Raw genomic sequence first — 22,834 nt, 5'->3', positions numbered from 1 at the left:
TTCCCCCGCCCGCCCCCTTCTCCCCCCCCAGTGGTTGCGTCTGTGACATCATCATCATGGCAACAACAGCTGGAGCCGAGGAGGCACCGCCGCCAAGGCGTCCGCGCTGCCGAGGGAAGGGACTGCTCTGCCCATGAGGCGCTCGCGGCCGGCCAGGCTCTTCTAGAGCCAGTTCAGGCTGCTCAGTGCGCGCGTGTCTGTGTGCGCGCGGGCGGGGAGCGCCGGGCAGGCGGGAGGGCGCAGCGCTGCGCTCGCTGCGGCGGCGGCGGGGGAGCCGTGTGGGCTCCGCACTCGCTCAGTGCGTGGGTCGCTCTCGGCGGCGGCGAACATGTTCTCAGTGAGGATTGTGACCGCCGACTACTACATGGGCAGCCCGCTGCCCGGCCTGGACCCCGGCCAGTCCCGCTTCAGAGAGGCCCAGGCCAAGAAGGTGCCCGTGGTGAGAGTCTTCGGCGCCACCCCTGCAGGTAAGGGACCCCTGGCTGCCTCTGCGGAGAGCCCGCCGCCGCTAGGCCCGGGGTCCAGGGCTCGCTTTGTGATTCAGCCCCGGCGTGCTGCGGCGTGTGCCTCACCTGCCGCCGTCGGCCTCGCCCCGCCGCCGCCGGGACGCCGCGGGAACTGGCTGCTGCTGCGTGGGGCGATACCTGCCTGGAGCCGGTGCGGACCGCAGGGTCTCCGTAGACCGCGGCTCCCTGCAGGCTCCATGGCTAGTGGGGAGGGGGCGCGGAGAGCAGGATCGGGACCTGCAGGTGGGAGGATGAGTAGAGAGGCTTGTGCCCAGAGAGAGTAGGAAATCGCTACAATCGCGCCGCGCACAGGAGAAGCTGCCCCCCCGCATAGGCTCAGTGGTAGCTCGTGAACCACGACTAAGCGCAGCTGTAAAAACACAGCGGGTCTGCTGTGCTGCGGATAGGGGGATTTGTACGTAACCCAGGCCGTGAGGTGTTGGGGTTTGCCTCTTTAAAGAAAGGGACGCAGCGTTTGTGTGTGAATGGAGAGGAGAAAAAAATCATACGTGTCTTTGAGGGGGTGATTACTGAGTTAATTTATAAGTACTGTATCTTTAAACGGCTTCCTAATACAGAGTTCCATACGTGGGACTTCTGTAACAAGACTTGTGAAGTGGTTGTTTTTATGTTGCTGTTACGCTAGTATATTGTAAATTGCTCAGACCAATAGGAATTAGTGCTGCACTGCAGAAGGAAACGTCCTAACCACTAGCCACATGTTGGCCCCTGCGACTTCCTAATGTAACATCCTATTTATTCTTCATTACTCCTTTAACTATACTTCTTATCATTTAAATCGCTAAGAAGCATGGCAATTCCAAGGTATACTCCCCAAATACCAACATTCTCTTTACCAATAACATTTTTCTAAATATGGATAACCTTTATTGCCAGTTTTCAGTGCACACTGAAGATGAAAAGAGGCCTCCTTTCCATCAGTTGTTACAAATATTAGAGAACATTGAAATGTTTGTGTTATATGATACTGACCTTGGGAGCAAAGGTATTTGTGTGTGTGAAAGATGTATGCTATAAGCAGAGTACGTAATGTACACTCTTATCATTAGGGAGAGCAGAAACTTCAGTAAAAGTGCACAATAAAGGTGTCTTTTCCCCCATTAGTATAGTATAGCAATCTTTATTCATATTTGGAATTTCAGAGTTATCTTTTCTGTGCGCTCTTCAGGTGCAGAGGAAGGTAAGGTAATGGAAGCAGATGCAAACTGATCCATCTAAAGCTTAAATTTTTAAAGTAGATAGGTTGAGTTAACACAAAAACAAGCTGATATAAAATAGCAACACGTCTACTGTTTGTAATTTGCATTTTGTGTACATTCAGTGCTTCATATTTTTCCCCATAACAAAATCTGTTAAATGCTGTACATTTCAATAGTTTTCAAACTACATATGATAGAGGGAAGCTTCTTTGAGAAAGTAATTATGTAATCCTATGAGTAATTGTTTCACTATTCATAAATTTAGAGCCTGAGGTTGTCTGGAAGGAACAGGCTTACTATTTTTTTAAATGCATAAGAGAAGACTGATATAGTTTCTTTAAGAAGATGTTGAGGATCTGCTATATCAGGAGAATGGCATGGAAAGTAAACAGTAGACTACTTCACTTTGTCCAGTGACTCAGAGCATACTGGGAAATCTTTTTGCTTCCCTGGCATAAACTTTGATATGTGTTTGCATAGCTGAACTTTTTCTGATTCAGCTTGGTTAATGGTGACTTTCCTCTGGCTTCTGCAGAGGAAGAGTGCTTTCGTTATCTATTATTTCTGTTACTTTTCAGCACAAAGAGTAGCTTGCCTTTATTTTTCTTTTCATTTCTTTTAGTAATTTTTGCTGATAAGACTTGAGAAATACATTTGTAGTTCTGCTTGTCTTTAAATGGTAAAATCGGATGGAATTCAGGTTCTTTTAATTGTGTTGTTGGAAGTAAGCAATTATTAGCACCTCACTGTCAATGTTAATATATTTAAATGACTTGGTATAGTAAACTCTGCAACTGTTTACAGTGGAACTATAATGAGATTGTATTTAATCATTTAGAAATATATTGACTTCTTTTTTAAAAGGGAGAAAATTTGGCTTTGCAGTTGACTAATGCATTGGCTGTATGTGATTCAGAATCAGTAAACTGACTTTTATTCTGGTGTATGAGTAAGGCCCTGTGTAAATCATGATTTCATGGAATCTATGGAAATTGTTAAATTAGCTCAATACTGCGATTCCCTTCCCTTCTCTCCGCCCCCCCTCCCCCCCCCAGCAGAGAGGTAGAAGCATCCCGCTGAGGCTGTGGCTGTTCATGGTGGTGGTGATGGGAGCAGGGTTGGGTTAGACGGCCAGCTCTGACCCAGGCCACCACTGCTGCTTCCTGTCCAAGAGGTGGCACTGGCAATGTGGCAATTAGGAGCCTGGACCCAGCTCACCTCACAGAGGCCCCTGCAGGCCTGTAGGAGACACTGTAGCACTGGCTGGTGAGGAGCTGAAACTGGGTTCTATCCCTCATGCCTTGATCCCCCCACTGGGACACGGTTCCCTCACACACCTTGTGTTCCATACAGTGGTGGCTTTGTATGCGGGGTGGATCTCAGTATGAACTCCTTGCTAGCTCGTGCTTCTGTCTCCTACGGGCCTGTGAGGGCTGCTGTGGGGGCAAGCCAGGGCTGCCAGATTGCCTTGTTGTCAGTACTGCTCCTCTCTCTCCGCTCGCTGGACACAAACAGCAGTAGAGGCCTGGGCTGAAGCTGAGTATGGAGCAAGCTGATCCTTGCCCTGTGTCAGGTTGGGCTAGACTGGCTTGTGCCATCTGATTCATTTGCTCACTGAGTTGGCTCTCATTGTTCATCCAGGTGACTTTTGTCACCCTGCCCCTCCCCCACATCGGTTCCATGGAATCGGACTACACTGCCAGGTCCCTCTGAGATGGACTAGTCTGCTTAACCCTCTGTGAGCAGCTGCAGTCTCAGTGAGGAGGCAGAAGTGGAGATGCCCGCTTTTGCCTCCCCACTGTTGAAAAAATTATAGAAGTTTGGGCGAGAGACTTGGTGGCCAGGCATATCCAATGAAATTTGAACATTTACCCATAGTATTAGCATGGATTTAAAAAAAAAAAAAAAAGGGTGATTTTTCTGAGGGCCTTATAAGATAGTGGCACACACCTACAGCTCAAGTCTTATGCAGTGGTAATGCTTGGTTGTTTTTTTTTTTATAAACTTGCATGAAAGAAATCATTCTAATTAAGGTAAATGTATATTCTCGCCAGCCAGGTAGAAAAAGTGCGAAGTTGCAACACTGTGCATAGCACCTAGCCACTATGCTTGTATAGACAGCTTGCACCTTTAGTTTCACTGTCAATACGTTAATCTTAGTATGTTTAAAATGAAACAACCACTGTGCAGCTAATTAAGAGTCTTGGGTTCAAAAGGAGGCTCCAAGGCCCACCTACTGAGCCAGTGGAGATTAAGTCGTTTTCATATTCCAATCAGTCATTTAGATTCTAGAAGTTGAAGTCCTAGCAGCACCACATTTTGTATCATCTAGTAGCTGTGGGTGTTGGTGGGACCTGGCTGTATGCCCTACTCTTCTGACGGGAGATAGTGTTCACACAGCCAGATGAGTGAGGAAGGAATTCTATATTGCTGTACATTGTTTCATTCATAGTTGTGTATCATGAATTTGATCGTTTTGCCAGCCATCACACAAACTATAATATGTATAAATAGGGGCAAATTGCTCATAGAGGTAAAAAAGTTTGTGTCCAAAGACACATTCTGGTAAAAAGTACTGCCCCTTTTCGTGCTTTTAAAAATTGGTTTATGGGTCCATTGCTGTGAACATTTGAAGGGTAGATCTTGAGCTCATTACCTCTGAGTGAACATAGTAATCTTTTTGGGTCCTGTGATGGGGTGTACTGGGCCCAAAGGGCCTTGGGGTCTAGCCACACCCATCCCAGCAAAGGAGCAGTGGAGAGGTCCTCCAGCCAGGCTAGAGTGGCTGCAGAGGAAGCAGTTAATCAGAGATGCTACAGGTAGCAACCAATAGGGGCCCAGCAGGCTCATATAAAAGGAGCTCAAAAGGTCTGGAGAGAGCAGCCTGCTAGCAGGGACTGGGAGATCAAGAAGTGCCCCTGGGAGGCTGCAAGGGCTAAGGTAGGTAATTGCTGGCAGGAACCAGGGTTGCAAGGGAATAGCTTCTAGCTTGCTGCTAGGAGTCACTGAAGACAGGCCCAGGGAACAGACTGTTTGTGGAACTGTTCCCCTCCCCCCCGCCACCCGACTGACCTAGCTGGAGAGCCGGGGTCAGAGGACTGAAAGGCAAGCAAACAGCCCCAAGGGAGAAAGCCCTGGTGGTGCTGTTTCACCCCAGGACAGGAATCTCCATATGCAAGCTGGCTAACTAGGCTATTTAGGGACCCCATTGATCATACTGAGGACTGGAGCCTGGGAGGGGCTGCAGGGACAGGTATAGATGGCTCACCCTGAGAACTGAGTCGCTGAAGACCTGACAAGGGATCCATCGGCCAGAGGGAGACGCTGACAAGAAGTGGGTGCCGCCCCACTGAAAAGAACTGAAAGGATGCAGACACACCTAAACAGAGGGCGTACTTGCGAGAAGCAGGTGCCGACTCTGTTGCAGGTCCTAAATCAAGAAAAGAGTTTAAAAGGTTAGGAATCAGAACCTTAATGTGTCCAAGCCAAAGCAAAGAGAATGAGTCTATTTTCTTTTTTCGCAATATCTATCTGCTTTCATCAGACTGAAGGTGAACCATAGTTAAAGTATCTTCATTTATGTAAGTACACCTTCACTACGAGTTGTTCCATTTTAGCGCTCATTGGTGCTTAAAGCTGACTTGCATATCTGTTGACATGACTTTCCATATTATAAGTATAATGAAAGTGGCACTCTTTCATGGTTTTAACTGCTTTTGTTATGTTTTGAGATCATACGGATTCTTGGATGTGAGAAGGGCTATTTTGAGAGAACTTTTAAGATTGAATGGGTGTTAAGTTTGAAAACATTAGTTACTTTATTCATCAAGTAAAATAGAACTGCTTTAAAATTTTTCCAATTGCCTGGTAGCTAGGGAACTAAACCTGCAAATCAGAGGTCGATATACAGAATATGAAAGTAGGGGCCCTACTGTCCAAGGGCTAGGACCAAAGTGCTGATTGAGAAGATCAGGGTCCTGAAGCTTTTCATCTGTTGGGAAGGCGAAAGTCACTAGGATTTCAATCAAGGTTAAGTTTTGAAACCTGCCTAGGTCCTTCATCTATCACATCAGCTTCTAGTTATCAGGCTTCTTAAAATTTAAATGTTTGTCTCCCTTCCTCCCTAAAGGTGTTGCAAGGGAGAAGAAACTTTTGTCTTTTCTTTGGGTCCTAAAGCAGTGGTGGGCAACCTGCAACCCGTCAGGGTAATCTGCTGGCAGGCCGCGAGACAGTTTGTTTACACTGACCATCCACAGGCACGGCCACTCGCAGCTCCCAGTGGCTGCGGTGCACTGTTCCCCGGCCAGCGGGAGCTGTCCTAAAGTGAGAGATGATCTGTACAAGTCTACCCCCTTCTTGCTGCAGCCAGGAGTTTTGGGTAGTAGGTGCTAATTTCCTAGCATCTGTCTGTCCTTTCAGTCTTCCACCTTGAGTAACTCTAATGCCTGCTTCTTTCTGAATAAGCCTGAAGTGGATGTAGTCCATGACGTTTCACTGCCGGCTAGAGAACGAACAGTGGCACAGAAGCAGGCCAGAGTCTTTTTATTCTTATTCTCTTGATGCTTGGGGAAACTCTGAGTAACAGTAGAGACAGTGAAGCTGCTTATAGAATTGGAAAGATGCTGCTTCATCTGTTACATGTTTGACTTTTTAAAAGGTATCTCTGCAACTATAAGAGCTAGTAAATGAAAGCTTGAAATCTACAGAAATTGATGTTAAGGCCCCTTGTTTGCTAGAGCAAATTCCTCTCTCCAGGGGTGAATGGAATTTTTTTAAAGCCTATTTATGGTTATGAATAACTTGTCATAGATGCATCAGGTTTTACTATGTTTTCAGATAACTTCTCAATAGTTTAATCGGGTTAAAAGGAAAAATAATACTGACATCATTCTATGAATCTGAAAATGTGGCAGATGCAGTGTTGACAACTTATGTTTTGCATCCATGGGCTTTTTTGATAGAATTTTATTTCAAGGGATAGAGCTTTTTTTTAGTGTAAAAATATCCAGTAAAATGTAAGGACAGTAGTGTGTGGTCCATTGGATTGTATGAGAGTCTGAAGGCTTGCCTACTTGAAGAATTAAAACTCAGTAAGCTAGGGTGTGGATCCTGATGCATGTTTGTTCGTTAATGTGCTTTGAACTAGTCCTATTTCAAAGAGCACTTTAACAAACTATTGTTGTGCATCAGCGGGATGCATGTGGACAATTAGACCACGGCAGGCTAGTGCGAGGTAGATTCACACGCTACCTTGTCACAACCTACTTGTTTGTGTAGGCAAGATCTAGACGTCAGAGAGTGTATGTTCTGTTCCAGCTCTCATCTAATTGCTCTGTGACCTTGGACAAATCACTTAACTCAGCACTTCAATTCCCCCTTCTGTGGAGACAGTATATTTTGTCCATCTTTGTAAAGTACTTCAAGATCTGTAGACAAAAAGTGCTCTATAAGTTAGCATTTACTATAATAGAACATGGATCTGCAGATCAGATCTGTTAAATACATACATTATCCCATCCAAGTTTCTTTCCTCTTTTCTTACTCCTTTTCTTTTGGCCAGCAATTTTATAAAAGCATTGGGAAAGCCCAAGACATGGTTTTGGCGTTTGAACCTCCAGAATGAAATTGGTCAGGAGAGTGGTATAGTTCAAACTTTTGTTTACATTCAGTCTTTGGTTTAATTTGGTTGTTCACAGATTCATTCTTGGCACAATGGTGAGACAAGTAAGTATCATGATAGGAAGAAGTAATTTGTGTGTTTTGGGACTCTTGAAATTTCCAGGAGACTTACTCACCACTGAGGGTATGTCTACACAGCACAATAAGCCTAGGCTCTGACTCAGGTTTAAGTCCAACCTCTGCTGCAGTTCACAGAGAAATTAGTCCGACTTGGTCCAGGAACTCTTCTGGACTCAGGCCTGCTGATGCTGATAGGGAGGATGGGTCAGAGCTCAAGTCCCACTATGATGTGGATCAAAGCTCAGGCATTTTTCAGTGTGGACGCAGCTCTGGTCTAAGTTGCCAGACTTGGATCTGGAGGTCCACCAACACTGTCCTCTGGATCTGTCCTTCCCAGCCCATAATTCCAAAACTTCCCAGGAACAGAAAGCAACTGCCTGGTTCAAATGCAACTGCTCTGTGTTTAACCCTTCATTTTCATGCGGACTGCTCAACTGGAAACACAGTCTTTGTGGATGTGCATTAGCATGGCCAGCACTAAGAAGTCATCCTGCATGCTGCTAGCTGGTTAGAGGAACATAGATGGATTCTGGTTAACCTCTGGTGTGAGTCCAGCAAGGTGTTCAACTTCTGTAAGAGCGTGAGAAATTATTGTCTACAAAATTATGTCTGAGTGCCTGGTAGCATTGGGATCGACTGGACCGCAGAACAATACAGAGAGTAATTCAAGCATCTGAAAACAGAACTGCAAAGTCAAGGATGCTAATGGAACTTCTGGGAACTCTCTGTTTTCCTGCCTCTTTTATGAGGAAATCAATTAGGTACAAAGAACTGTAGCAAGCACTCAGCCTGAGCCCACAGTGGTGCATGACAATCTGCTAAGCAGGGATATTACGCTTACAACCTCTCCGTCCCCATCAGAGGCACAGCCAGGGGAGAGAGTCAGCTGTCGAATAAAGGGCAATAAGTGACCCTAGTGCTGCTGGTAATCGGGGAGACTATGCTTCTGGAGCAGCTGCAGCACATCCCGGGTCCGTATTTGGAAGAGCTGTTTGGGAATGGTCCTGAGGAGCAGTCCACTGCAGGATTGCTATGAGAACAAACGCTGAAGCCGGCATCTGGTAAGTTTCTGCCACCATTTGTTTCTATTAATGGATGGAAGAGATTTTTGGCTTATGGGCCTGTTAAGTTATTAACATGTTGTGGTTTTGGTGTGCTTCTGTTCAGGGTGGAACTCACGCTATTCCCCTGATGCCATGTGGGCTTCAAAATGGATACCACAAAAAGAGGAAAAAGTTAAACAAGCAGTTATCATGAAATCTTTAGTAGTTGCTCAATTATTGTTATAAATATGGGTTGGAGTTCTACAATGAACAACCTCACATACCCTGCTTGTGTAATGTAGTGCGCCTTATAAATCAGCCACAGACCGCTCAGACAGCGCTGTCCCAGACCGCCTGTGAATTGAGTTTTTAAAAAGTGGCTATTATGAGTCCAGACAAAACCAGTGTGGTTAATTGGTCTATTACTAGCTTTAGTGTATGAGTCCAAGTTACAGCGGAGGGTGGCAATCTGTGTTGTCCCCATTTCTAGTAGCGAGTTGGGTCTGTGTGTGAATGCAGGGTGCTTGTAAGGAGGCTGTAGTGTGTCTCCATGTTAAATCAGCATCTTATTAATTTTTACAGCAAATTGTCACCCATTGCTGGCTGGTGATGAAAGCGAAATTCTCACAGAGTAAGAACTCGATACAGTCTGCTATGCTCTGGGGCAGGGCATACTTATTAGGGCTGCCTCTGTAACTCTCACGCACCCTCCATTTTGAGATGTCCTGATTGGTCACTAGGTGCCTCAATATCTCCTTAGCATACAAAGGTGGCTGTCTGCTGTTGGCCTGGAACATAATTTCACAATTCCCCGCGGGTACTTCCAGAATATCAATGTTCTCCAGCTTGCTCCTCTTGACAGGATTGAAAAAACATGGATAGTAACTAAACCACTCATAAGGCGCCTCTCCACCTTGAGAAAATGAAGGGATATAAAAATTATTTCAAATGATTTTTTTATGAGAGACTTACTGTGATGTGTGATGGTTTTCAGTGCTGCTTCAAAGGATATCTGAAGTCAGTGGTGTTTTCTCTGTGAAATACACTCTGTTAATAAGTGTTATCCTTTGACCTTGAATTAAAGCAGTCCCTTTCACAGGGCTGGAAATATAACTTTTGTCATGCTCAGACATTAATGTACTCTGTCATTCTCATTTCAAGGCTCTTCCACCTCTACAGGGCAAACACATGACACCAGGAACGTAGGAGTTCAGACCAATCTAGCCCGAGCAAAGAGAGAGTCTGGGATAGGCTGATGAAAGAGCAGCTAGATAAAACTAATTGGGAGATTGAATTCCAGAAGAACCAAAAGGAGTGTCAAATAGATAAAATGCACAGAGGGTGGAAAGAGACAATCTGTACAGCATGAGGAGAAATTGGCAGACAGATTCTTGAGGGAGTAAGAGCTGCAGAAAGAGCTTTTTGAGCGATTACTTTAAGCCCATAGCTATGAGGCTCCAGTGCCGCCATCATCTCTTGCTCTACAGCTTGCAGAATATGCATTCTTTGGACAATTCAGGAGGTGGCTGGACCATGTCACAGGCAATGAACTCTAGTACATGGAATGAACCAATGTATCCTATGCATTTACTGACTCCTGTCCAGTCATGGCCTGCATGTGCAAAACATGCCAGAAAGGCCAAGGAGAACAGGGGGATGGATACCCAGCAATAATTGGATATGTCATTTGGGCACATGGACTGCCGACTGTTTTGCCACCAAGTTTGTTTATTGTGCTGCATGCTTTGATGGCAGCTGGTTTGACTTTCTGGTTTTTACAGTGGCATGTAAATACATGTGTAAAATAGTGTTGAATTTGTGCACAAGGCTACAATAAAATATATTATTGTATGTAATGATATTAAGTGGAAGGCTTTTCCAGTGATTTAAATGGGAGCTGGATTAGGCACTGTATAGTCAAATATTTTTCTTCTTTTATTTATTTGTATGCCAGTGCACCTCGGAGCCCTAGTCAAGGACTAGGCCCTCATTGTTCTAGATGGTGTATGAGCATATAATAAACAGATGGTCCCTTCCCCAAAGAGTTTACAGTCTATGTATAAGACAAGAGACAATAGATGGATACAGCCAGCCAGAGGAGTACAAGGAAACAATGAGACCGTATTGGTCAGAATGGCAGGCAGTAATCTCTGCACACCACATCCTAACGGTTGTTAAACTTTTTGTAAGCACCACAGCAAAGGTGGGATTTGAAGGCGCATAATGCGGTACCTTTGTGGATGTTCATGGAGTTTACTTCCCAGGTGTGAGAGGTGCAATGTGGGAGAAAGCATAAAGGTGTTTGTTCGAAAATTTAACAAGTGCATGATGGAGGCTTACGTCAATGGATTGATCAGAGGCAAGTATTGGCAGCTCATTAGTGATTGAGTGATAATAGGAAGGATGTTGGAATGACCATGAAAGGCCTTGAAAGTTAACAAAAGTATCATACATTTGATGTGATCCAGAAGGGGGACCCAGTGGAGGGATTCAAAGAGAAGGGTGATGTGTTCAAAACAACCTAGCAAAATGATCTTTGCAGCAGCATTCTGTACAGATATGAGTCGCGTAAGATTACATTTGTCAAGGCCATATAAAAGAATACTACAGTAATCGAGATGTGAGATGAGAGTTTGGACAAAAGTTTTAGCTAAGTGGATGGATATGAAAGGTCAGATCTTAGAGATTTATGCAGAAAGAATCAGCGGGATTTAGATATAGACAGGACAGGAAGATCTATGCCCAGAAAATTGCACCGCTTTACCATACACCAGTGTAACTATAAACAAGTGATTCATCGCAACCTGTTTTGGATTTGATGTTCTAACCACAGTATTTCATGCAGGAGTTGCAGAGCCTGTGGACTGTTGCATCTAACTGAAAATAGCTAGCATTACTCTCTAGAGCAGGTGTGTAATGCAAGTTTCCCAAACAATGGCTCCAGGCAGTTTGCCCTATACACTGGGATATGGAGTCCTTCACTTCTCGGTCATTTTTTCAGGTTAAAGTCAGTAGAAAGCAAAAGTAATTCTTAGCTAGCTCTTTAGTGGCATGTGAAATGAATTGATTTTTTTAAATTTGGTTTTCTATTGGCCAGGTTTTCACACCATAGAAACGGTTAAGGATCAAATGGACAGTGGAAACTGAACTACCTTTGCTTTCAAAGGTGGTCCCTTCCAGAACAGTGTGGTACTTTTAGCAAGACATTGGGAAGTTGTTTTTTTTTGTTTTGTTGCTGCCTGTGCTGGCTCTGTTCTGTGGATAAGAGAGGTCATTTTCCAGGATTATCAATGTGGCACCTTTTAAAATTTCTTTTAAAAAGTTACAACTTTTTTTAAGGCCAGCTACACCTAAGGTGATTTACATCAGTAGACTCCCATTACGATTGTCCTTCCTTTCAGACTCTTATGTGGATCAATATTCAGTTATCATCCATTATGAGGCAGGTAACACTTTTACTTCGCTATCCCTGCTTCATGAGGAGATTTTAGCCTTTACTTGAATGGAAATAAAATGAAAATATATAAAAAGTACTTGACGTTCATATGAAGTCCCCTTTTTTGTTTGGTCCTCTTTTCTGCTTCAGTGACCTTTATAGAAATGGTTGATCCTTAGTTGTACTTTCAGCACCATAGTGACCACAATCAAACATTAAATTACACAGTCCTGCTCCAGTAGTTTTCACTCCAGAGCCTGCACCACCAGCTAGAGTTGTCATCCCCCTCCACACCCCAACTGCCTGCCCCATCCTGGAGCTCTCTCCCACGCCTGAACCCCTCGTATCTGGCCCCACCCAGAGCCTATAACCCCACTGCAGCCCAACCCCTTGCCTCAGCCTGGAAAACTCTCCTGCACCCCGAATCCCTCATCCACCTCAGAGCCTGCACCCCCAGCTGGAGCCCACACCCCTTCCCCAGCCCCATGAAAGTGATTGAAGGGAAGAGGGAGGGGGGGAAGTGGAGGATGGAGCAAGTGGGGGCCTCAGAGAAGGGGCAGGGCAGTGGTGTTTGGTTTTGTGCGATTAGAAAGTTGGCAACCCTACCATTAACTAAAATGGGAGCAGGATTCATCCTAAAATTAATAATCCTTCATCACAAGGGTGCTTCTACTCACATTAATTTGCTTATTCCCTTGTTCGCATTCACTCGTCCCAGACTTATTGTAGAACTCTTTCTTAGTGATTTGGTCAAAACTCTAGGCCAGGGGAGGAAAAAAAGAGTAGCATCTTTAATCTCATGGCTTTATGTTGGGGGGTGGACCACACTTTTAATTTTTTTTTTTTATTTTATTTTTTATTTTTTATTTTTTTTACTAAAGGTGCTTCCTGTCTGAAAGGACTCCAACAAGAGCTCATCCCTGTCCACTTGATTACAGCCAAAGTCAAGAACTAGGGTCTCCATCAGGATGCTGTTGCCTTGCACTTAAGTAGGGGCTGCCATAGTATTGGTGAGAGCACTTATTTCCCTTAGGAGTTGTGGAGAAAACCTTTGGCCACATCCTACTTACCTTCTCTCTTGGTAGTCTTGTTGACTTTTGTGATGGTTGGCTGGAGGAAGGGTGGCCTAAAGCACAAGACTGGGAATTTGGAGAGCTAGTTCTTTTCTTGGCTCTGCTACCGTGTTGAAATCTCTATCCGTACTGCCTCAATTTCCCCATTTTACAGATCATGCCTTATAAATACAAGTGTTTTCATTGGGATTACTTTCCTAAGAAAGGCAAGAAGTATCTGATCCTTTGTTTTTAATGCTATTCTAGTTCTGCCCAATTAAGCACAGCTGACAATAGGCAGTTTGTTCACACTGTAACTGAAGTTGCTTAGAGCTTAATACACAAATTATAACAGAGCTTGTATTAAATCATTCTCAGTGTTCATTGGAAATAAAATACCTGATATTCAGAGAGTTAAATTGTTAAACAGGAATTGGTAAATAAAAATATGTTGTCATAGAATTGTCAGAGAAGCTAGAAAGCTTTTTTTTTTTTTTAGCACAACTCTACTCTCCCAAAGTCTGTACGTTATGGAAGAACTTTCCTTCTACTCATAGGAATAACCTATCTGAAAAAACAACCACCCACCCACACAGGATTATTTTGACACACTAGGTGTGAAAACATCTTTAATTAAAGTGCACTATATGACAGGCTTATGGGTGGTGTTTCTGGTTGTTACATTTTTTTGAAATGTTATACAAAAAATTACATTAAACTAGGTTAATAAAGGACTTGTCTACACAAAAATTTAGTTTGCAGCAAACTGGGGTGTAAATCTACCTCATACTTGCCTACTGTGCACTAAGTGTCTGATCTGGACTCTGCTGCCTCATACCAATAGTTCCCTAATGCATTTGGAACTATTCCTGTTTCAAAGCACAGTAGATCAAAGCCACTGGGTGCACATCATCAACATCCTCATGGACACTTATCACGTGGCAAGCTAATGTGCAGTAGATTTGCACCCCAACTTGCTATGAACTGAATGTTCATATAGGCAAGCCTAGAGAACAACTCTAAAAATAATTCAGACAGGTAGAAATATCACTGGTTACCAGAAAATGTTTAAACTAGCAACTAACTCTACAACAATGGTTTCTAATCTGTTTGGCACAAGTTACCACATAAAAACATCAGCTATACAAGCAAATTCCTGCCTTTTCCCAGTCAGCTCTACTCCACAAGGGAACACTGCCAGTTTCAAACATCAGTTTCATAGATTCAAAATGGGACAAATTCAGTTCAATGGGAGTTTTACATTTGATGTCCCTAGAAACAGGATTGGCCCTTAATGTAGAAAGGAGGAGCCCAGAATACCAATTACAAAAGCTTTAAGTGTTTGAGAAATGATGCTCTGGAGCAGTACTGTTTTAGGGATAAAAGAGACGAAAGTTCACACTACTACTATACACATGATCATATGAGCTGTTATGCTCTCATATATAGCATGAATATATAAAGGTAATAAATCTCAAAATACTTGGATCTGTGGATTTTAGTCTCAAAACAAACACAGAAACAACATTAAAAATATAGCCATAATTTGACTCTCAAAAATCAAATAGTTTGTGTAAGAAATGTATTTTTAAAACACTACAATACTTTCCGGACTTAAAAAAAAAAAAAAGCATATGTTGTGAATAAAATAATTTAACTTGCCACAGTAATTCAATCCATTCTTTTTACTAATACATGATTTGGAAAGAAATTTGTGGACTCACATTTTCCAGACAAGCTTTAAAAATGATATTTTTCTAACAGTCTGACACTATAGTTTTTGTTTAACTTCTGTTACAAGAATGCAACCTGCTCTAAAAATTTAAGTATTTTCTATTTAATTCCTATGTAAAGAAGATCCTAGTGTATTTAGTATTGCAGCTATGCTGGTCCCAGAATATTAAACACAAAGTGGTGAGGTAATATTTGATTAGACCAACTTCTCTTGCTGAAAGAGACAAGCTTTCAAGCTACAAATAGCTCCTCTTCAATAAAAGATATTATCTCACCTATCTTGTCTACCTATTATATTTAGAAGTTGAATTTCTAAATCTTGAATATCGTGTTTAAAAAAGGGTGCAGGTTGAATGGGGAGGGAGGAATAGGATCTCTGAAGCATTTACAACTACGTATGCTGGTAGCCAAAGTTTTGATGAGCTGCTGCCAAAAGTTGGAAGCGTAATAAAAGAAACAAATGATTTTTTCATCTGTATTATTGATTTTTATTACAATATTGCGATGGGACCCAGTGAGAATTGGGCTCCATTGTTTTAGGTACTGTTAAGAGATTAGTAGACAGTCCCTGCTCCAAAGAACTTACGACTTAAATAGACAAGGCAGAAAAAGGATAGAGGAAAAGGATACAACAAATAAGCAGAGTGAACAAATTGATGGCCTCTAAACATCGTGTTAGCGCTGAGATTTTTTGCATAGGATTTTGTTAGGAGGGGATTTATTTAATTATAAAGGAAGGGAGATGACATATTGAAAGGAGGGGGTTCATAAAGGGAACCAGGCATGGGAAACGGGGGAGAAAAGGAGAATATAAGGCATGTAGTGTGAGGCTGAAGTGAAGAGACTGGGGAATAGAGTTGGAACCAACAGCCAGTCAGCCCAGGAGAGAATGTCGAGAGTCAGAAACCACTGACTTTGTCATTGTCCAGTGGTCCCTGCAGCAGTACCAGTTGAGGCTGTTTGTGTCCTTTCCTTCTGGCTTCTGTTTTTTCGTCTACTGGGGTATAGACTCTTCCCTGGGAACTGCCCCCCCTCCCCCCACATGACTTGGGAAAGGGAAGGTGCCACATAGGTCATAGTTAAAGCTACGTTTATGTCACAGATGTCATGGAAGTCACAGAATCCATGACTTCCAGAGACATCCATGACATTCTCTGCTGCTTCAGCCCCAGGGGCTGCAAGACTTGAGCTGGCAGCCAGCAGGGTCCTGGGAAGGTTCCAGCACCGGTGACAGGATTCCAGCAATGGGTGACAGCCTCGAGTGGGGGAAGGGGGAGGGTGCGCCTCGAGTGAGTGGCTGGGGGTGTTCCATTTTCTCTTTGGGAGAGGGCAAAGGGGGAATCCGCAGCTCCCAGCCACGATGGTGGCAGGGGAAACCATGGAACCAGAGCAGCAGAAGTCACAGACAGGTCACGGTTTCCGTGAATTTTTGTTTGTTGTCCATCACCTGTCCGTGACTTTTACTAAAAATAACTATGACAAAATCTTAGCCTTAGTCATGGTGTCCCCTGTTGGGGTACAGGGTTTGTCAGTTTTTCCCTTTCCAGTGCCCAGAACTGTGCAGGGGTGAGAACTCTGGGAAAACTGCAGTCTTCTCTCAGATATTCTGCAGTTCATGGCTTTGATCTGGCAATTCTTTATTCATATGGATAACTTTATGTGAATGAGTGAATGGAGGATCAAGGCCATAAAAAATATATATATATGGGGAACTCAAAATCTATAGTACTCAGTATTTAGTAACTCCATTATATCAATAAAGACAGAAGAGAAACATCCATATTTCAAGGCTGTATGCCAGACAAAGCACTACTTTTGGCAGAGAGGAGAGGAGGATGAAGTCCAAGGCCTACTGTAGGTCATGTGTAAAGTAGCAGTAGGTATGAGACTTTTGCATTGCAAACCAGATTATCTGTCCCAAAGGGAAGGTGCTCTCTTGAGGATGCAATCACTCCTTGAGGGACTAGGTTGTATGTCAATCATAAATCTGCCCCAGTTCCAATCCCTTTCATTCATAATCTCCCACAGATTTTATCTAAGCCTGAGCCATATAGAAAATTTAGGAACACAACTATTTCTGTGACTTACTCCGAACAGTAGCCTCTGATGTTTTTCCAATTTAATTCTTCCCAATGTAAACCTGCTGGCAATTAAACTTTTAATTTGATCCTACTCCTGATAAATCAGTTAATTTCACTATGCAATTGAATTCTCTAGTTTCTAAAGGGTGAATGATAGCATTGCTCATCCTTACCTCCTAATGTTTAAGGATTTGGTATTTTGGAAGTAGGGCACATGCTGCGAATAAACATGTTGAAGATAAAGTTGTGGAGCTATAACATGGATGGAAATAGAACAGAAGCAGAGAGTGAAGTCAGAGTGAATCTCTAAGACTGTAACTTGTGTTTTTCTCATCACACATGATCCACAGACTGGCAGTGGCTTACAGATCCTAGAAGAAAGTAGCTCATGTGTTATGGTAATACACTGACAGGAGTTAGGCAAATCCCACAATTAGTGTACAGTACTTTTAAAATACAATAATCTAACAATTACTTCATATAATGACCTAAAGAATAGTCCTATTCTTCTCACGTTCTACCAATATCACAGGAGTGTAGTGAATGTTTTTAGCACTGTAACAGTTAACCTTATCTACAGCACTCAGTAAAGCTAGGGCTAGCATTTTCAAATGCTACCCCTTTTCCTAGTTTAGATGAGATCTGAGTGAGCAGTGTAGTGTAGCACACATCACATTCCCTGTTAGAAAACAAAATGAAATTGTTTTATACACACTCTTCCAGGAGAGGACTTATTTCAGAAGTTTCATTTTAAGGAAGGACTTAAGCAGGCGAGGGTAAAGTGCTGATGGACACTGGGTCAGAGGTGGGGGTCTTCAATATAGGGGCCCTGTGGTTGTCTTATGGCTTCCTTTCCAGTATCTGTTGTCTTGTTGTTTATAATTTTTCTCAGACTCCTCTTGCTCTGAAACTTTGCATGTTTGGTCTCCTCCCAAAGATAACTTTTTCCAGTTAAAAATGTTTCAGTCACCTGAATTAACTAAATGTGCATGCAAAAATATTTTCCCCTTGTTTTCTAATTGGGACTTTTGCACTTGCAAACTCAGTGGATATAGGTAGAAACTTGGAAATTGGCTGCTTTTTTAGTCCCCATTGAGAGTCTTAAAAACAAGCCAACCAACATTGAAGAAGTTTTTAAAGCTTGAAGTCTGCATTTTGGCACCTAAAGATTTTCATTTTACTCCTCCCTTCCAGGATAACCTGAAAGTAGAGTGGTATAAATATTGTCTGCACTCAGAACTACTTTGTTTTATTAGCAACCTTAAACTAAAACCTTAGGCCCTAATCCTGCAATTGAGCCTGTGTTGGGACCTTAAGGTAAATCAAAATCTATGTTGTTTATAAGATTGACAGACCAGTAACTACTTGTTTTTTCCTTTACATTTTAAAACAATATTTTTAATGTATTGTTTGATGGTGTTCATTAGTATATATAGTATTTGCAGCATAGCAAAGTTAATGCTGTAGGGAAAAGTGTTTGGAGTTTTCTGGCCTCTGAGTTGGATTTCTCAACAATAAACCTTTTCAAAACGTTTAATATATTGGAAGTATATTCGGAATTGCATTTTGGTGGTATGCACAGGACAAGTTTATTCTGATAATGTTACTGCATCAGATAGCCATTTATTGTATTTCTGCTGCATGCCAGATACGTTGCCTTTGCTGAACTAAGGAAGAATTGAGACTTTTCTAAACTTTGATATCTAGTTGGGTGGGTTTTTTTGGTTTTGTTTTGTTTTTTTTGGAAGTAGAATCATATTGTTCCTCCAAATCATTGGGCTACTCGTGTTAATAAAATCTTGTAATCATACCTTAAGATTGAAAATCCTAAAACATAACTGATGTTTTGGCTTCATTAGAGCTGGTTAACCATTTTAAATAATAACTAAATATTTGCTTTTATATACTTTTTTAAATGTACATTTAATTTTTGGTATAGATCTTTATAGAAGTATCCTATTTCCTTAGAAGGGGAAATGTGCAGAAAGATCATTGATATTGCATAATTGTTATGCTGAAGATTCATTACAGCAAATCAGACACAAAAGGAATGATGTGCAGTGCGTTTTCTAGAACTTCAGGAGATTTTTGACAAGTTTAGTACATCATTTGACCTTAAAAATATTAGTGTTATGTTATTGTTAGTAGCTACAGATCTCCTTCACTAAGGTAAAACAGTATTTAGCCAACCATGCTTGTTCATGTGGATCTATGGCTAGGCAGACAGTCAAATATTCTATTACTTTTAGTTAGGTTAATATCAGGAAGAAGGGCTGCATACTTCCATATTAATAATTGAGGGATCAAATCTAGGTGCAAGCGTTGGCATCCTTGATGAACTGCCTGACTTGGAACTGTGATCTGAAAATCAGTGGGTATTAGTAATAAGATTTTTTTTTTAAAGGAAAGAGCTGTATCTGAAGGTCTCATAACTTTAAGAGAAGAGAGATTTTGTGGGTTGTCCAAAGAACTCTGCATATAAAAAGGATGGGGAGTCACTGATTTTGATATGCTAAATGGTGTAGTTTCCAGAAAACTTAATTCAGACACACACATTTGAACAAATTTTAAAAATGAACTATTCTGAGACATTTTGTGCATTGAAGGACTGTTTGTAGTTAATATCTTGAAGGACTATGGGCATGTCTACGCTACAGCAACACAGCTATGAGACTGCAGCTGTGCTGCTCTAGTGCAATAGTATAGGTGCTTTCTGTGTCAATGAAAGGTGTTTTCCCCTCAATGTAGATAATTGAACCCTCCAAAAGGTAGTAGCTAGGTTGACAGAAGAATTCTTCAGTTGGCCTAGTTGCATCTAAGTGAGGGGTTAGGTCAACCTTACTATGGATGTCTGGGTGCAAAATTTTTCACAGCCCTGAGCATCATAGCTGGATTGATCTAATTTTTAACTGTAGACCAGGCCTGTGTGTGAAATCCTGACTGCATTTAAATGAGATGGGCCAGGATTTCACCCAAGTCTTCATATGTGTTTATTGCCATGCTGTTTGGAGAGCTTCACAACCATGAGTGCCAACCTCAGGCATACGCTGCAAACTGGTGGTATCTTCTATAATTAGATTTCACCAACCAATGTTGGTTCAAATGTGAACTCCTGAAGTACTATAACAGTCTCACAATGGTGTCACAGACAGTCCCCTTGGATAGTCCAGTCTATCTTCCCAGGCAAGCTGGACTTAGTGATAAATTGTCACTAACATCAAAGATCACAAAATATTCAGGTTATTCCCTGTCCCATGCGACGAGTCACTTACCTCACATCAATTTGTACCTTAGATCTCATACCATAGACACTGCTTGTAGCCAATCCTATAGAAAACTCACTAAGGATTTATTAACTAGGAAAAAAATGAATTATTTACATCTAAAGCAGGGAACACACACGCACACGCACACACACACTCTCATGAGTTAGTCTATAGTTTCAAAAGATGACAGAGTCATAGTAATCTGTCAACACTGACAGATTGACCCTGGGGATCTCTGATTTTGTTTCCTAGCTCCAGCCCTGTGAGAGTCCAAACAATTTTCATATCAGCTCTTTTATTTCCTTTTTCCAGATTTCAAGCTGGTGGAACAAGCTTCCTTGCACATAGAACCTTTGTGGGTGTCAGAGTGCCATTAGCCCAGTCTTTATATTGTGATGCTTCACAATGGCCCACTTAGTTTTGATAGTTCCCCACCCCTCAAGGACAACTATCCTCCTGCCTGAGTTTGTAAGTTCAGAACAGGCATTTTTACAGTTATAAATCAAAAGTTACATGTTACCTTATAGCATGGGATACAGACATTACAAGTAAGATTAATGCATGCAGCAACTTACAAGCATTTTACACATCCTTACAAGTCTAACACCTATCCTGAACAATACTAACCTGCAGATGAGCTGGTCTGGTTTCCAGCTACGAATTTGTCAGTGCTCATTTGACGCCTACAGCTTTGGCAAGAGCTGGAACCTAGTCTACCAGTGTCATATTTTTATATCACCAAAAACAGTGGGCTCTAATCTATATGGGGTCTCTGTGTGTTCTCACAATATAGATTATTTCTTTAAAAAGTAAGATATTTTCATAACACTCCAAAATACTGTGCTTGGACTAGATTGGATTTAACTACTTATTTTAATAAAACCACCTTGGCTACTCTTGCATTGCCAAGTTTAGTTATTTGTACATATTGCTTCTCAAACACAACAGTTCTTTTGAGAGAAATTGCCATGATTAAATCAGATTCTGAAGTACAGTAGTTGTTTTACAATCCATGAATAAAATGTGATTGGATTTTTTGCTCTGTAGAGTGGGAGCTTAAAGCTGTTCATTAGTGTACTGAAAATTACTAGTATGGGCTTTAAAGAAGAGCTATGCTCTCTGGTGGCTTTGTTTAGATGCTAGAATTGGGGCTTTTCCATTAAGTTTAAAATTCATCTCTCTCCAGGCACTCAGTGTAAAGGTGTAATCATTGATCAGCCTGGTATTCTTAATTCAGAAGCTTAACCATAAGGAAAATGGCTATATATCTAAAGGAGTAGAAGGTCTAAGAAACTAGTTCATTGTGGATATTTTATGATGATCTCTGTTGATCAGCAGAATCCCTCATAATGGTACATTACACCCTTACAAGGAGGAAAGTGTTTTGTTCATCGACCCATGTTTCACTAGCTACCAGAATTTGGAACAGGGAAATCTCTCAGTTGATATTGGAGAACAGCCAGATAAAAGGATAAAGAGCCAACAGCGTGAAGCAGTTGTTTTTCTGGCAAATAGTTTCTGTATATGCTCATCTTAAAATTAGAAACAAATCTGAGTTGGGGTAGTTTCTTGTTTAGTATGTTAAATTCTGAGTCGACGCTCATGAATATAACAAAGTCATGTCTGTGGTGAGAACTGCTGCTGTTTCCGACTGTCTTTGCAGTTACATAGTGAATCAGTGGCTCCTTTCCTATTCAGGAATGTAAACGCTTTCCAAATTGCTCAGTTGCAATTGGACACCATTGTTTGTCGTTCCTGAACTTTATACTTAATTTCAGAACTTAAAAAAAAAAAAAAAGAATGAGACTGTTTTTTTGTTTTTCACTAACATTTGCATTTGTCATTGCTGTGCAAGTTTAGTGTTATTTCCAGGTAATGGGATCTAGACTTGGATGAAAGACTTTATGCCCAAAGGGAATTGTAATGGGTGGAATTTTTTGTTAGTTTATATTCGATCTTCTACAATTAAGAGCATAAAACAAAACAGTTATAATGTAAATAAACAGCCTCCTGATAAATAATTTAATGTAACACATAGTGTACAGTATGGAAAATATTGATCAAAATTCCACACTTTCAGGTTTATTATTGAAGAAGGAAGGAGAGGAACACACACTGTCTATGTTTAAAACCCACAAACTCTAAAGGTATGAAATGGAAAGGAAAGGAAAACAAACTCTTCACCCTAAAGACAAGAAGAGAAATACATTAATGTATATTTAGAAATGGGTCTAATTTTCTTGGTTTTTCCAGTGGGAGAACAGATATTTGTTTTTCTTGTTTGTACTGAGAAATCTTGATCCCTTGATATTAAACAGCAGCAATAACAAGAAACTATTAAAATAATCTTAAGGCTGAGCCAATTTCTAAATGGCTCATCCTTTTGCATTTAAGGCACTTTTATTAGCAGGTAAAATTCTTGATGATTTGGAGACTTTTTATGTGCACCTCAATGGACAGACCCTCAAACAAGTGTAGTTCCATTGACTGTCCAAATGTTTAGTATGATTCTAGAAGCTCAAGGTATATCTACACTACGAGATTATTCTGATTTTACAGAAATCAGTTTTTAAAAACAGATTGTATAAAGTTGAGTGCACGCGGCTACACTAAGCACATTAATTCGGTGTGCGTCCATGTACCGAGGCTAGCGTCGATTTCTGGAGTGTTGCACTGTGGGTAGCTATCCCGTAGCTATCCCATAGTTCCCACAGTCTCCCCCGCCCCTTGGAATTCTGGGTTGAGATCCCAATGCAT

At 41.7% G+C, this 22,834-nt stretch overlaps 1 protein-coding gene and 1 long non-coding RNA gene across 2 annotated transcripts in view; both read left to right on the top strand.

Moving 5' to 3' along the window:
* The first annotated feature begins 237 nt into the window (after positions 1 to 237).
* REV3L (REV3 like, DNA directed polymerase zeta catalytic subunit) overlaps positions 238 to 22,834 on the top strand; it is a 249,830-nt gene continuing 227,233 nt past the window's right edge. Inside the window, exon 1 of the mRNA XM_030556132.1 lies at positions 238 to 467. Within this exon, the coding sequence (XP_030411992.1) occupies positions 329 to 467 (139 nt within the window). The 5' untranslated portion in view covers positions 238 to 328. The remainder of the gene's footprint in view (positions 468 to 22,834) is intronic.
* On the top strand, positions 1,018 to 22,150 carry LOC115648473. Its single transcript, XR_003999567.1, has 3 exons — positions 1,018 to 1,029; positions 5,062 to 5,064; positions 20,521 to 22,150. It is a non-coding gene; the product is annotated as an uncharacterized LOC115648473 (long non-coding RNA).

Source organism: Gopherus evgoodei, chromosome 3, assembly GCF_007399415.2.
Source record: "Gopherus evgoodei ecotype Sinaloan lineage chromosome 3, rGopEvg1_v1.p, whole genome shotgun sequence".
Taxonomy (NCBI): domain Eukaryota; kingdom Metazoa; phylum Chordata; order Testudines; family Testudinidae; genus Gopherus; species Gopherus evgoodei.
The sequence above is the reverse complement of the archived record's forward strand: the minus strand, read 5'-3'. Positions and strand labels throughout refer to the sequence as shown.